This window comes from Sardina pilchardus, chromosome 15 (genome assembly GCF_963854185.1).
Source record: "Sardina pilchardus chromosome 15, fSarPil1.1, whole genome shotgun sequence".
Taxonomy (NCBI): Eukaryota; Metazoa; Chordata; class Actinopteri; order Clupeiformes; family Clupeidae; genus Sardina; species Sardina pilchardus.
The window spans coordinates 18290726-18306281 of record NC_085008.1 but is presented as its reverse complement, the minus strand read 5'-3'; the positions used below and the strand labels follow the sequence as shown (position 1 = coordinate 18306281).

At 41.5% G+C, this 15556-nt stretch overlaps 1 protein-coding gene across 4 annotated transcripts in view; it reads left to right on the top strand.

Annotated features, from left to right (window-relative positions):
* The window catches only part of nfic (nuclear factor I/C), a 113214-nt gene extending 101429 nt beyond the window's left edge, over positions 1-11785 (top strand). For all 4 annotated transcript variants that reach the window (XM_062555547.1, XM_062555548.1, XM_062555549.1 and 1 more), the window contains one exon: positions 1259-11785. In XM_062555547.1, coding sequence (XP_062411531.1) covers positions 1259-1279 — 21 coding nt within the window. In that variant the 3' untranslated portion in view covers positions 1280-11785. The remainder of the gene's footprint in view (positions 1-1258) is intronic.
* Positions 11786-15556: the final 3771 nt, after the last annotated feature.

Here is a 15556-nt window from a genome sequence, read left to right as displayed (position 1 = left end):
TACTTATTTTTTTCAATCCTTTTCTCTGTTTTTTTTTTTTTTAACCTTGTCAAAATTTAAAAAGACTTCAGCGGTCTGCGCAGCGAAGCCAAGATCCTATTATGTTTTTAAAAGGCTTGGGTGGGTTCCTGCTGGGATTCGTCTTTGGCTTTAACTGCTCTTTTACTCCATATTATTTTTAATGGCTCCATTTGGTTCATATGGCTGGCGCTAAGTGTTTGGAGACCATTAGCAAAGACGACACTGATTGCAGAGGCCTTGGAAAGCCCCCCCCCCCTCTCTCTCTCTCACTCTCTCCTTCTCCTTCTTTCTCTGTCTCCTTCTTTCTCTCTCTCTCCCTCTCTCTCTCTCTCTCTCTCTCTGTCTACTTGGCCCGACCGGGCCTTGTAGTTCTACATAATTTATAATCATTAAGCACATCACAACATATCTGGCCTCCCGACTCCAGGGACCGCCCATTGCTCTCTGCTTATTCAGTTGCTGCTACTGGGAAGAAACAGAGCAAATTTGAGAGCTGTCTTTGTGAGGGAGAAAAAAAAAACAACAAGCAATATCTGTATAGGGAACTGTGGAGATTCAAAACAAGAGCTAACGCATGATTAAATTCTGAAATGAAGCCACAGCATAATTAAATTCTGAAATTGAACTAATTAAATTGGGTATTAGAGTTAATCCCAGCGTTGGGCAGAGCTGTGTAATTTTGGTGAGATGTTCAGTGGAGCGTGTCCGCATGGTTCCCCACAGTCTCAAATAAGGAGAAACGTTCACGCAATATACACCTAGAGAGATTCCTTTACACAACTACACTACACTGCAATCAATGAGATAGTACAATGCAGCGCTTAGATAGTTTCAAAGTGCATATACAGTATACTGTACATACACTCTTAAATGAATAACTATTGATTTATCAATCAGTCGTACTGGTCAATAGTACAAAACCATTATGAAACAGTAACGCCACTGAACAATGAAGATCACTGAGAATTACACAGTAAATTCAAATCAATTCAATTAATTTAAATTCAGCTCTGTTCAATTAAATTTCATTGCCACATCAGAACACATTAACACATTAACGTTTAATCATTTTGGAAGCATATAATGATTATACTGTATAATATTCCCTGATGATTGTTATTGATTGTTGTAAATAATTTGACAGAGTCAGGGCATCCATTTTGCCCATCTTCACTGGTCAGCCCTGAGGCCTGCTGTGTGTATTAATGGTGTGTGTCCTCTCTGTTCTCTCCTGCAGTCCTGGTACCTGGGGAACTGACGGACACATGGACAGAGGCCACGAGCATGAGCTTGGATTTCAGATTCATCACTTTGTGGAATTCAGAAAAATAAAAAATGTAAAGAAGATGCAAGAGGGAAAACGTATATACATATATATGAGGTATATGTATATATAAACAGTGTATATTTATACACATCTAAATATATGTATCTCCATGTATATATATATTTAGATATGTATACTGATCTAAAAAGATGCTTTTTGAGTGACGATCGCAAGGCAGAGGAGAAACAGGCCATGGACAGAGACTAGAGGTGAGAAGAGGATGTTTTGGGGCAGCCACATGAACTTAGAGGGGGGCAAAGACACTACCCCCCCCCCCCCCCAAAAAAAAAAATCTACCCCAGCAAGCTTCCCCCGTCCTCCTGGGATGCTCTTCCTCGACGCCCTCCCTTCCCCTCAGCTACGGTGCTGCTTTCTCATATATGCAAAACAAATATCCTTTATTTTCTTAACCAACAGGGAAGAGAAAATCTGACGACGTTCCGGTGGCGACGCTTTTGCTCATGGATTACACGGATCCCCAGATTTTTTTCCAAGAAAAAAAAAAGTGGGAAAGGGACGAGGGGCAACGTTTTAAGAAACAAAAAAAAAAGCGTCTTTAAAAAAAAAAAAAAAAATGTTTTCGATTGGTGGACAGCTTCCCTTTCAAGCGATATTTTGACGAAAAGAAGTCAGCTTTTCATCCAATTTTATTGACAATCATGAATCTGTCAGTTCCTTTGTTCTGAGATTTTTTTTTTTCTTTGGAGGAAACACTGCAACATTTATACTAGGAGCCACTTTTTCGTGGAGGCCTTCTCATTCGAAACACACTGATGTTGATGATGCTTCTGTGACAAGAATATGCACACCCAGAGAAACACATACGCACACACACACACACACACACACACATACATACACACGTGCTCACACACACATACATACTGACAAGGGTCAGTATTGTGGTAGGGTGAAGACTTGAAAGTTCAGGGTATGATGTCTTTTTTTGGCTGATGCTTCTGACAGACATCAAAAGAAGAGAGCGTAAAAGTGTAGCCGTTTCCCTTGATGTGTTTGTATGTGTGTGTATGTGTGTGTGTGTGTGTGTGTATGTGTGAGTGAGTGTGTATGTTTGTGTGTATGTATGTACGTACACGTGTGCAGAGACTGCTATTCTGATCATTGTCTTGATAGTCCCTTCCCATTGCCAATCCATTGGCCTTACCCAACCTAACGTTCTTTTTAATTTTTTAGTATAGAAAGGGGGGTTCAGTATATTCTGCATAGTGATAAAGGGAGTACCGGGCCTTATTCTGTTACTATCATGACAGTATTGGGTGTAAATGATAGGTCTTTCTTCTTTGTTTTGCATTGACTTAAAAATTGCTTTGGAAATTACATGCATTGCACTACTATACAATTAATTTTCCTCTCTGCAGCTTCTCTTTTTGGACTAATCACATGAAATGCTGCAAGTCAGAGTTAGCCATTAGGATTTTATTGTCGACTTTTTTTTTTTTAGTTATTTTGGTAGCAGGGTACATGAGTTGTGAGTGTCGAGCTATCAGTAGGATCAAAATAACCCAACCCTTCTGTGTTCATCATAATCATATAGTCAGACGTGGAAAATGTTTCCAAGTGTGTGCGCATTTCTGGGGGAGAAAACAATTAATTTTGGCAGTTCAACTATTTTTTAAAGTCTGTATCTTCATTCAGTGGAATGACAGAGCTGTCTATGTGATTTCAAAAATAGACAATTTTTCAAAGGGGGAGGGAGGGGTGGTTGCATCATAAAACCAATGGCACGATTGTGCGTGTGTTAGCGATAGAAGTGAGTCGTCACTGTGTGTGTGTGTGTTTGTGTGTGTGCGCGTGCGCGTGTGTGTGTGTGTGTGTGTGTGTGCGTGAATCATCATGACGATAGTGATGCCACTGGCACCACAAAGTCACGTGTTGGTGACAGTGTTTGTGCGTGCCTGTGTGTGTATATGTGTGTGCGTGCGTGTGTGTGTATGGGCATGGCTGGGGTTGTGGCCTGTAGACATCCTCATGGAGGGCTGGTCTGCCAGTCATAGAAGTTGTGTTTCTGTGCCCGAGCTCTCTCTATGGCTGGTGCCTGGGTCCCACTCCTGTGATGCAAAGGAGCTAACAGCGAGCTCAGACAAGGGCACAGCAGACTGGGCAAATGGGATTTGTACTGATGTAAAAAAAACAAAAAAAGCAAAACAAAAACTAATCCACATCAGGGCTTCTGACTCCTCTACCAAACCCAAATCTCAAAGCCATGAAAAGTGCCTAAGACATTGCAAGAGTTTGAATTGTTTTCTTTTCCTTCTTCTTCTTCTTCTTCCTCTTCTTCTTTCAAATGAATTGTTTAGTTTGTTTGTTTGTTTTTCCTTGTGAACGTATGAGCCTGAATTAGCTCCAGGTTGGCCACACAATGGTGGGAAGGAGAGTGGGCGATATTGAGAGAGTATGAGCAAGAGAGAGACAGACAGAGAGAGAGAAAGAGAGAGAGAGAGCTCTCAATCCCCGAATCTCTCAAATGCACCTTTTATGCGTGTCCTTCTGAACTGAAGTCACCTTCTGAAGCTACGAGAGAGAGAGAGAGAATGAGAGAGAGAGAGGGAGAGAGAAGAAAATAACAACCCCCCCAGCTATCGGCACAACCGCATAACCGATACATATCAATGTTATATGCAGAGGCTTACTGGAAACAGTATACAGCTAACAATAATCCAGAAAACACAGATGCAGTAGTCTCTCGGAATTCTGACTTTTTCTTTTCAATACAGCTTTGCGATGGCAAACTTTAAAACCAGTTGAGTTGCAATCTGAACCCAGACTTGTGAAGATTATACACAAAAATGAATTGTTTATACAAGGGTGCTGATATAAAAAAAATGATCTTGATATATATAAATGCATGGTGCTTTCAAAAGAAAAAAAAACATGGAAACTTGGCTCTTAAGGCCACCGTAATGCGAACATGGGTGCATGGCAGATGCTCTTAGTACCCCTCAGAAGCTGCCCTGCCCCATTCTACAACCCCTACTCTACCCCCTGCCCTTACCCCACGACTGCCCCATTTTCTCCCCAGACCCATGGAATAGAGAGCCAGAGATCCAGATGGGTTAAAACCGTTTAACCACGTTTCTTATGATTTGTATTCCCTGTCCCTCTTCTACTTTGCACGATATTTTATATAACACATTATGTGCCTTGCCTTTAGTTAAGAACAGTAATACATGATTGAAAGACAAAAATGTAAATTTGTTTCTTTTACTGATGTAACCAGTATCGCTGCAAAAAAAACAACAAAACAACAAAAAAAAACAATAACAGTACAATGCTGCATGTTTGATTGCTTGCCATTATCCAATTAGAATTAACAGATGAATTCAAATAAGTCGCAGTTTTTTTTGGAACTGAAAACAAATGGATTCTCATCACCTTTGACTTCCCCCTTTTTATAAGAACAGTGACTGTCTTTCCTGTTATTCGCATGGAATCAATGCTACATGTTTTACTTTATGACTTTCAGTTTTTCTTTCTTTCAGTCTTTAATGTGTTCGATTTGATGGGTTTGTGTTCTGTTTTTGTTTTTTGTTTTTGTCTCTCGTCGGTGTTCTGTGGCTTTCTGCTCACTCTGCCCCATTCTGCTTCCGCTTATGCAATGTGAAATATGCAATTCCAGTACTCATCTCCACTTTGGCAGTGTTTTCCCAGATCAGTTAGGGGGTTTTTCTTTTTATAACGAGAGGAGTTCCGAATGTATTTAGCAGATAGGAGAGCAGAGAGCACAGCGGTCTGTGTCACATACCCGCGCAACTGAGAGTGATCCAAGCAGGAGAGCCAATCGAGCCTTGTTGTTTTGCACCAACGACGTAGTTTAGGGGTTTTTTGCTCCTTTGGTGACAGGGATCAAAGCGAAAGAGAGAACAGACACGCCTGATTTATGTCACCGGGGTGTGAGGAAAGTATTTGCACAGAACAAGATTGTAAAGTACTGAGCTAGTTTTAAGGAGTGCAATCAGGTCTCTTTTATCCACTTGGGTTGCAAGGGTTTTTGGACCTGAGCTGTTTGTAGTTGACACAGGAATGGCAGTCTCAGCACTTTTATAAACTGTCTTCAGTGCATTTGAAATTGAAATCCAACCTTTTTTTTGTTATACACGTTGAAAGCCATGTGTTCAAATTCTAGCTATAATAACTATATTCAGACCAGAGATGAGAGAACTTTTGTACTCGCACCTATAGAGCAGAGTTTAAGTACTGAAGGATTGTGGAAACAACTATGACTGGAATAGCTAACTTTTTCAATGAGAAATTCTTACGTAGAATGTACACTGTCTTGTTGCATTCGTCAATGTTGCGCTGGGTGCAGTGCTTCAGAACTTGTGTGTGTGTGTGTGTGTGTGTGCGTGTGTGTGTACGTGTGTGTGCGTGCATGCGTGTGTGTGTGTGTGTGTGTGTGTGTGTGTGTGTGTGTGTGTGTGTGTGTGTGTTGTGTATGTCTTTGGATGTGCAAGGTTTAACGTACAGTATGTATGAATGTGTGTGTGTACTGTGATATATATTTCTCTTAGCAAGTTGATGACAGACACAGAGAAAGGAAAGGAAAGAATGTGTTCAGGTGGATGAGAATGAACTGAATCTGATCGATCAGATCTACCACAGCACTTTGCTGTCTTTCTCAGATTGTAAATATATGAATGCAAATGTGCCACAAACATGGGGAAGAGTCAGCATCGGATGGACTTTTTAAAAGAGAGAGTGAGAAAACGCTAATTTAATTTGACTCAAAGCAAGGTTTCAAATTTCTTTTCTGTAGACATGTCAATAGAGCACTACTAACTTGTGTGTAAGGGAACATAGTTGTAACTATTGCACAAGAATTGTTGAAAAATGCAATAAATTGCATTGTCCATGTCAAATCTCCTCAAGAATATTTTGCTAACATTCGGTCCCTCAGACACATATAAGCAAATAGTTCTCACTCCCCATTTTGTGATTTTGTTGTCGTTACTGAAGTATTGGTTAGTTCTACTTTGGAACTCTTATCATAGTTGTAGTGCAGAGACAACAACAACAGAAAAACTCTAAGCAACAGCGCCATGGCAACCAGAACCTGACTCCGAGAAGGAGCTAGAATATTGCTGTCTCACAGTACTGCCCTCTCTGGATATTCAGGCTTCTGAGACCTTCACCTTTTTTTTCCTTCTTTTTTTTCCAAGCAGATACATCATAGCCTACCTTTTGAAAGAGCTCCTTAATACAGTCTATCGTAGACTTAGCTTTGTATGACATGTAGAGTATTACTTTGTGAGTTTGTACATGCATAGATTCATTCTAGTCCCTGAATTTGGCCTGTGCTGTTCACCACAGCAAAATGCCATTGGTTTTGCTTATCCCCATGCCTATGGTGAATAAAACCAGAGCTATTGTATTCTAGACGTGATAAGTCTGAGTTAGGAAGAGGTCAAGTAAGCCCAATTATAGCCACCATAATGATTTTTTAAAACCTGTTTTTTTTCTGTAGTTTTTTCTTTTTCTTTTTTTTAAAATTAGTGGTTAGGTGATAATTTATAATTTCTTACTTAGTAGTGTAATGGGAGTATATTGAATAAGAGAAGATGTTGTGTTATTTTTTTCAACAGGGTCAAAAGGCCATGTGATAGTTTGTTATGCAGTGTACAGTATTGTTTCTGCAATGGATATTGCAACGCTGGTAGCTATTAAGATTTGCTGGTAGCTATAAAGAGTTTTCAGTGAAATGGCAGAACAAGAGGAATTGTTTACATGCTCGTCTTAAGATCTTGGCAGTGACGGTTTATGTGCCCTGGTACTGGCCCAGGTTGAAGTGGAGTGCTGTAGCCAAACGCATTCCATCAGATTCATACGACTCACACGTCTCGCAAGATGCTGCCATCATTCAGCAAGCAATTTTGTATTTTTTAAAAACAGGACAGGTGACGGGATGAGCGTCTGCTCCCCCATCTGGGGGGTCAAAGTGCACAGTGGGGGTCCACTTCCTGTTATGCTATTCACAAAGGCTGGGCTGTCTTTGCACAAAATGTCCATGTTTATATTTGACATTGCCATCGGGCCTTTGATTTGTAACTTGAATTTGAATGACTGCTGTATATGCGTAACTAACGACAAAATGACCAAAATCTCTTCGGTATATGTAAATTCACCTAGTCTAGTCCAGGCCGGTCAACTGTGGACACATGGCCCACCAATCATTCCAGCAGTCTTTTGTGTACCTGTATAGTCAAAACACACACCTGGACACAACATCTTACATGAATCCAGCCAGCGACCAAACAGTCGCACTCAGCCCAACCCCCTTATCCACTCGCCCACCACTCGAACCCCCCCGCGGGCAGACTGTCTCGCTCCACCACGTGTCCTGTGAAGATTTGCACTGCTCCACACCCACCCATCGAACTCTGTCACACAACCAGCCTGGGCGCGGCCATGGGCACATACAGTAGGGGGACTGGGGTCCGATGCCACCATCTAGTCTAGCCTGCACAGTTAGTCCTGCAGCGCCGCCTAGGGGCTGCAGTGCGCATGCGTGTCGCCTCGCCTCGCCTGCACGCGCCTTCCTATTCGTCCTTTTTTTTTCTCTTTTTTTGGCTTTTTCGTGTACCTTTACTCAGCCACGCCAGACAGACTGACAAACACACGCAAATCTGAAGACCACCCAGATGGCTGCACCTGTCTGGTCGGGTTACCGTATCCCAAAACACCTTCCTTTTTAAACTGGCCACATGTGATGATTGAACTTACTCTGACAATATTATGCATTAGTGGATGCATGTAAAATATTATCCTTATCTTATTTCTGAACCCTTGACTAATATTTTTTTTATAGTTTTAGTAATTATTATTGTTATGCTTAATGTTTAATTGTTACATTTTGGACACATTATCCTGTGTATAAATCCTTACAGTATATCAAGTAGAATGAAAAAAGGTAAAAATGTACATAAAAAATCTTCTTTTTTTGTATGAGAAAATATATGTTTATGTTTCTTGTGTTTGGGTTTAGTTGTCATAAGCTTGTGGCCAAGCCACAATAAGTGAGAATTCCTTCTAAGGGATCTGTTGTGGTCGGTGAGCGCACCCACCAATGCTGCACGCCTTTTTAAAGAAGGTACCTGTCCTCAGGTGGAATGCCTGAGCTTTGGACTCCAGTAATTTCAGCATCACTTGTCGTCATTTTAAACAGAGTTAGCTTCAAGGGGATATGCAAATTCCATTGCCATTTTTTTCCCCACAACTCATCTAACAGTTTTTGCACTTCTTGCATTTTCACTATTGTGCAAGCTTCAAGATCTTAAAAAAAAACTTGTTTTTTCTTTTTTTTCTATTTGGAAGATTGCACTAGATAACCTGGTATTGGTATTGTTGTCTAAGGATACTTCTTTTTAAGATGTGCATCTCTGGAAATATTTGTAGACCGTCAACCCTCTATGGTGTACTTAGAGAAAGAACTAAGTTGGAGAAAGAGCTGCTTTTGTTTTTTTTTCTTTATTGTTGTTATTGTTTTACTTTTTTTCTGTCTGTGTTGAAAACCAGAAATATAAATTTTGCCCCTTGTAATGAAATCCTCAATCGATGTAGGATGTATCCTCCTCTCTTGAATTGTAGGGACTTCCTCTTAGAACGTACTGTACTTGGACCTGTGAGGTTCTAGCTTGCATGCCTGTGCTCACGGTCCGGTTCGCGACAATCACCGGCCGGGCTGACATGCAGTCCGACCCAGGCCTGTGGCTTGGTACCGTGTTAGAGTGAGGTGAAGTCCTAATGGAGCTGGAGCTAAGAGCACCCCCTCCCTCCCACTCTACTCCGAGTGCCTTTCTCACCATAGACCCATGCTGAATGTCTCCATTGGCTGTAGGTACAGGTATGCACTGTTTGAATGAAATGATAGGAGACCTGCTGCTGTTGTTTGCGAGACATCCTTTTTGTAATGAAATGATTGGGGACAATATCTAAAACAGTGTCTGGTAGCGGTGTAGTGATCGGACAAAGCACAAAAAGCTGGCCTAGTAGCGTAGGACACTGACGTCAAGAAAATGAAGTTTGGAGAGAGCAGAGGCTTGGCACTTTTTTTCGCGGAGGCTGATTTGTCCCGTTAGAGCGACACAAAGGTCGGACCGGGGAGAATCGAGATGTTCGGCCACCATCATTGAGGGGTGCTTTATGAGGTGTGAGACTCAGGTTAGTCAGAGGATCATGAGGAGAAGAAAGAGGAATTGCCCACCCCCCATCCCCTACCTCCTGTGCATTGCTTTTTGTCCTTATTTTCCTCTTTTTGTTATTTTCACATTCTGTTTTTTGCATAATGTTCGCAACTCCATTGAGCGTCATGTTTTCCTCCTTAAGCAAGGGCTGGACAATTTCTTCAGGGCAGAAACTACATCATTTGAGTTTGCTCCATTTTCATCCTTAGTTTTGGCTGTGTTGTAACATCCAAGTCCTTGTCTGTCGGGTATTTTTTAATTTATCTTAAATCAGATAGAAAACACTCCTCGTATTGAACCCAGCTGGTCAAAATGTCCTCTTAAAATAATCAATCCCTTAATCTCAGTAAGGGCTAAGTGCACTGGCAAGGCACTCTCAATAAACTTGGATCAAGTTGGCTTCAGAGAAAAACGGTACTTAGGAATACAATTTAGTCATAAAATCTGAGTGGAAATCAACATGTATGTTCAAGTCCTCAATCAGCGTTCGAGATGGGTGTTTTGATAATAATAATACTCTGGTGTTGGTTCATTTCTGTAGATGTAGTGAGCTCTGTTCACTGAGACATGGGAAACTCAAGCCATGCTTGCTCCAGGTTTGTTTGAAGAGACAGTATTCTGACTCTTGGGACTTTGTATCAGATCCACCCCTCTGAGGAGCACATAGGTAAGCCCTATAGGCTGTATAGTTAGCGAGCCATGCTAATATGAGGATATTAAAGACTGTTTCTTTGAGTCAAAACACATTTCCCAGTCCCTGAGAATGAGATGGAAAGTGAGCATTTTCTCTCAAGGAGTCCCATAGGAGTTGTTCATGAAGCGATAATGCATAACCCACTGACTGAATGGAATTCAGTCGCATTTAGGGAATTGTGACAAAGGTTTTTTATTTATTTTCTTTTCTTTTCTTTTTTTTCTGGTTTGTTTGTTTATTTTTTTATTCCATTCCTCTGTAAAAAACCAGCAGGTAAAACTAAAATCCTAAACACAAACACAAATAGTCAATACCAAAAATTGTTTCGACAAGCAGTGCCTCTCATCTTACTGCTAATCTCTGTCAGTTTCAGCTTTCACCTTCATCCAACTCTTTTAAGTTAAATGGCTTGACATGTGCTCTCCCTTTTTGTTTGGGGTAATTTTTTAAGTTTTAAGGGGGACTGGTTTTGGGTTCCACCCATCCACCAGATCTTGCACTTGGTTCCTAATAATACCCCACTGCACAGAGTGTGCGTGGAAGGCACTCCCTCTGTCAACAAGTTGGGGGAAAAACATGAGCATTCTTGGCAGTTCCAGAACTCTTTTCACCATGTGATCCATTCTTTTCAGCCCACATGTTAAATAAATGAAAATGATGATAAGATAGTAATAACAACATGAATCACTGTGGCCTTCTTCCATGGCCAAATATACTCCTAAATGCTCCTGATGGTTTGAGACTGAAATTCACTGACATGGTGTTGGATTGAGCTTTGTTATTTGGTCTGACCTGAGGTGCCCCAACTCTTCGTCACAACATTTGTTTTTATTCGTATTTTTCAATTATTGTTTTTTTTTTTCCTTGTCCATTCTTATTATTTTGTTCTTTTGAAGCATGCTGTTTTTTCAATGTGAGTTGAAGTTGATTTGATGGAGAAGGGATGAGGTCGAAATGTTTCTCAGAGAACATTTGAATGCAGTGTTAAAATTTTAAGGATTTTCTTTTTTGTTTTGTTTTGTTTTGTTTTTCATTATTCTTTACAAATATTACCATAGTAGTTACTCATTATCGCTTGCTTGCTGCACAGACATACACTTCACACCAGGAGAGGGCATGTGGACATTTAGTTAGAACACATCCAGTAGAAACAGACCGCAAATGAAACTGGCATTAACACACCGATCTCCTTTCACAGCTTGTGATTTTTCTTTTCTTCTATTTGTTTTCTATTCTGAACTGTTGGGATGAAAATTGTATCAGCAAAAGTCGGTAATCATATTTTTTTCCAAGTAATTATTTGAAAATGGAGAACAAAGAGACTCTCTTTTTTCTCTTACACACACAAAAAAACAACTAAATTTGCCATGTGTTTTTGAACTGGTGTGGGGGGGAATTTACAGCTTTGACAATATTTCATTATAACATTGTATTCAGCCATCGCTGTTAGCAAAATGCTCATGATTACATTACTGGAAGTGAGTATGTTTCCCTATGCAAAAAAGTATAAAAATAATAAACAAGCTATGCTACAACTCAGAACAATCAAGTGTCTGCCTATTTTTTCAGCGTATATGTGTTCCATACAGGGTTCCGGACACAGAGGATAGGGTGCTGACAGCAGGGATGACATATAACCTGTATACAACATGAGTACATTAGATTGTATAGAATCATCCTCTAATCTGCAATCTGCTGCATGGATGTCAATGATCAGCATGCTGTGTGCAGGCATCTGCTGAGAATGCTGGATGCAGATGACACTGTGTGTTGTGGTGCCATATTTGTCCGGGCCAGCCTGTGAACCTCAGGCCAGCTCAGTGTCTGCTGCTGACAGCACATTGAAACCATGTTAGACAACAGCCTAATTTTAGCACCCCTGGCCCTCTCCCCAGCTCTCAGGCCCACATTATGCACACTGCTTTGGTTCAAAGTGTGTGTGTGTGTGTGTGTGTGTGTGTGTGTGTGTGTGTGTGTGTGTGTGTGTGTGTGTGTGTGTGTGTGTGTGTGTGTGTGTGTGTGTGACTTTTGAGGTGGGGGTTGAAATTGGAAAGTTGGCCATTGGTTTGGCTTCACACCAATGCACAGAATGATCATTGCCCAAGCTCACATCATGGGCTGCAGTTCACAGACAAAATAAACTGTGTGTAGTGAAGATGGCCATCAGTGGTGTTACTGGGGCACATTTTGAACCACTTTAATATTAGTTGGACTAAACACACCACTTTGACTCCATAATGCAGTAAAGGCAATGCCACTTGCCCCTCTGCTTACTTCCCTTACCCCGTTTAAAGAGAATTATGGTGGTAAAGTCTGCATTTGGATATTAGAGTGTGCAATGCCATTTTCAATTGCGCCAACAAGTATAGGATAGGACTTAGAAGGCCTGCTATCACACTGGAATAAGATTCCTTCTCTCGGTTAATGAGTGAGCAGACTGGACTTCTTTCCAAATTCTACTGTACATCGGACTCACATGTATGTATCTACATTCATTTTTCAGACCATAACATTCGAGTCAAATGGCCAACTGTGAATCAGTGTATGTTGGCAAGGCATCCATCAGAATAGCCGCCTGGCTGTTCGTCGAATCAAATGAAACTTTAGCTTCCCACTCACACATTCTTCTCTCATCCATCAGCTCCATTCAAAGCAAGGGTTAGTTTACAGTACATTGTCATCTTTACCTTTTCACAGCTGCGCTCCACACACACACACACACACACACACACATACTGTAGGCCTACATAGGCTTCACGAACGCACATACATACACGCACAATGTGAAGAAGCTAAAGAAAACACACAAACACACGCAGCTGAAAAATCGAAGGCAGTATTAATACCTCAGCCCTCACCAGACGGCTGCTGCGCTGTGGCCGACTGTGTGATGTGATGTAAACGACCAGGGCAGCAACACTGCAAAGCAGCAGGCTTGCTGAAAGGAGTGTGTTTTCAGTTAGACTTGGCCTGCCCGCAATCTGACGCACCTGACTCCAATCATTCCTCTCTCCATTACCCCGATATAAGTTCGCTGGAATCGAGTTCGGAAAAATACAATTGAGGCTTTGGAAAGGAAGTCGAGTTTTATTTCATTTTAATGATTGAAAAAATGCATGAACCAGCACAGCAGGGTTTTTTTTAACCACTGGAGGGGATGCGTATATATGCAGAGGGCAACACTTTCACTGTGGAGGCACGTGCACCACCACGTTTAAGTGCCACAAAAACGCCTAGCATAAGCATCGGTGCCATACGAAAGTCCGGACTCAGCACGCATCCCATGGCTATCTGCAGGAGACCTCTGCTGTTCGACCATAAATTCTCCCGCGCTGGAGCAGTATACGAAAACACCTTCCCTCCCTTCAACGTGTTAGTCCAAATCTGAGAACAACTTGCAGAGATATCGAATGAACCGGAGTAAATGAAAAGCGACTTTGAGAAAGCGGAACAGGTTAATGAAAGAGGGTGAGGAGAGTTGGAGAGACAGAAGAAGCGCCCTGCAGTGTGCCGTGTTATAATATTAAGACTCAAAACCCGCTGGATGTGTATGAGTAATGGGCCGGCCGGCTACCCGAAGGACCGGCCTGTGAGAGCTCCGCTTCTCCCAGAGCTGAAATTACACCGCCCTGGGCTCCAAAGAAAACAGCATACCTCGGAGACAAAGTCAGTTGTTTTTACAAACGAACTGCATATAGACGAGCGCCTGATTCATGAACACTGTATAAACTTACAAAAAGGAACATTTTAATTACAGACTGAGCTGTGTTTGGCCTACGAAAAGAGGACACGGGTTCCACCCGGACACCAATTACTCTCAATGCGGCCCCACATAATGTATTGTTGCAGGAACCGATCTTGGTCTGGAAACTGTCATCAAGACTTTTTAATATCAGTGCTGAATATCAATAAAACACTCGAAGAGAGGCATCAGCCTGCCCTGAATGAGTTCTACAGCTGCTTTGTTTCCCTGACCGACTGTACTCAGGTTATCCATCCCTGGACCGTTTGTTTTGGAAAGATCACTTCAGTCCAGGGGTAGATATTTTTCATTGTGACTGATCAGTTCTGCTAATGGGCCAACATAGTGTCTTATGTGCCAGGAAATCCTATGGACCTTAAAAGCCTTCTGATTGATGTTGAGTAAGAAACATGACTCAAATCGATCAATTGTTGCCATGTATCTTTTTTAAAATCAGAATTAATTGCATCATACTGATTGAGTTGATAATTCCCTCACCATCATGATGAATTCCTGCAGGTAGAACCACACTGCCATTTTTTTTTGCAGACCTGTCTTGCCCATGGCCCTGCTAGGAGCAGGTCTATTTTTTTTTTTTTCAAAGTACAATATTATCCGTATGACAGCTTTTATGAAAGCTCACATAATACTGTGGAGAATTCACATTTCCACAGCGGACACCATTAACCTTAACCTTCCAAATCAGTTTACCTTAGGACAGATGAACCACAGGGGGGATAATTGCTCACAAAGGGACAGGCCTCACTTCATACAGCATATTTCATCTCTGTTCTGAACTTGCGCACAACCCATTCAGAAGATAAGCATTCAAATCTCTCAGTGCCGTGTGATTTAGAAGGAGCAGCTTCTCCAAGCGGCTATGAGTCATGAGACATCTGCACTCGCATGCTCAAGCAACAACACACTTGGCATGGAAGCAAAGCTCGCCTAGACGGTTGCATCCAGGTTTAGCTGTGTTGGGGGAAGTAAAAGCACATACTCTCTCCCTGAAGGCTTTTAGTCATGCTGCAAGAGGAATGTATATGTATGCATATGCATATGTATATGCACAGTATTCTTTTAAATGATCATTTATTTATCCTTTATTTAACCAGGGGGGTCATATTGAGACTGTCTCTTTTTCAAATGGTCCCTGGCCAAGAAAGGCAACACTTAAAACACCATAGTATGTGTATGTACTGTTTATGTATAAGTATATAAGGACAAGTATGCTTTATATACGTAAGTATTTAAGTATAGGACAATGCAACAGGATTGGGAGAGGAACTCATGCCTTTGAGCCGGAGCAGAGCACCACAAAGGGGGAATGCACATATCGCAAGGCTCATTTCGTGAAGCAGACTTTCCCCCATGCCTTGCCTCAGTGTGTTCTGTGCTTATGAATTTAATAACTCAATTTACAGTATATGATGTGAGCGCCTTGTGAAAACACTGTGGCAAACGGTTCCAGATGTCCAAACAAGGGACTGCAGCCTTCCCCCAAGGACTCTCCCTCTCGGCAATATGATAGCAATCAAATTACCAAAGTATATGGAAGTTGCTGGGGAAAAAAT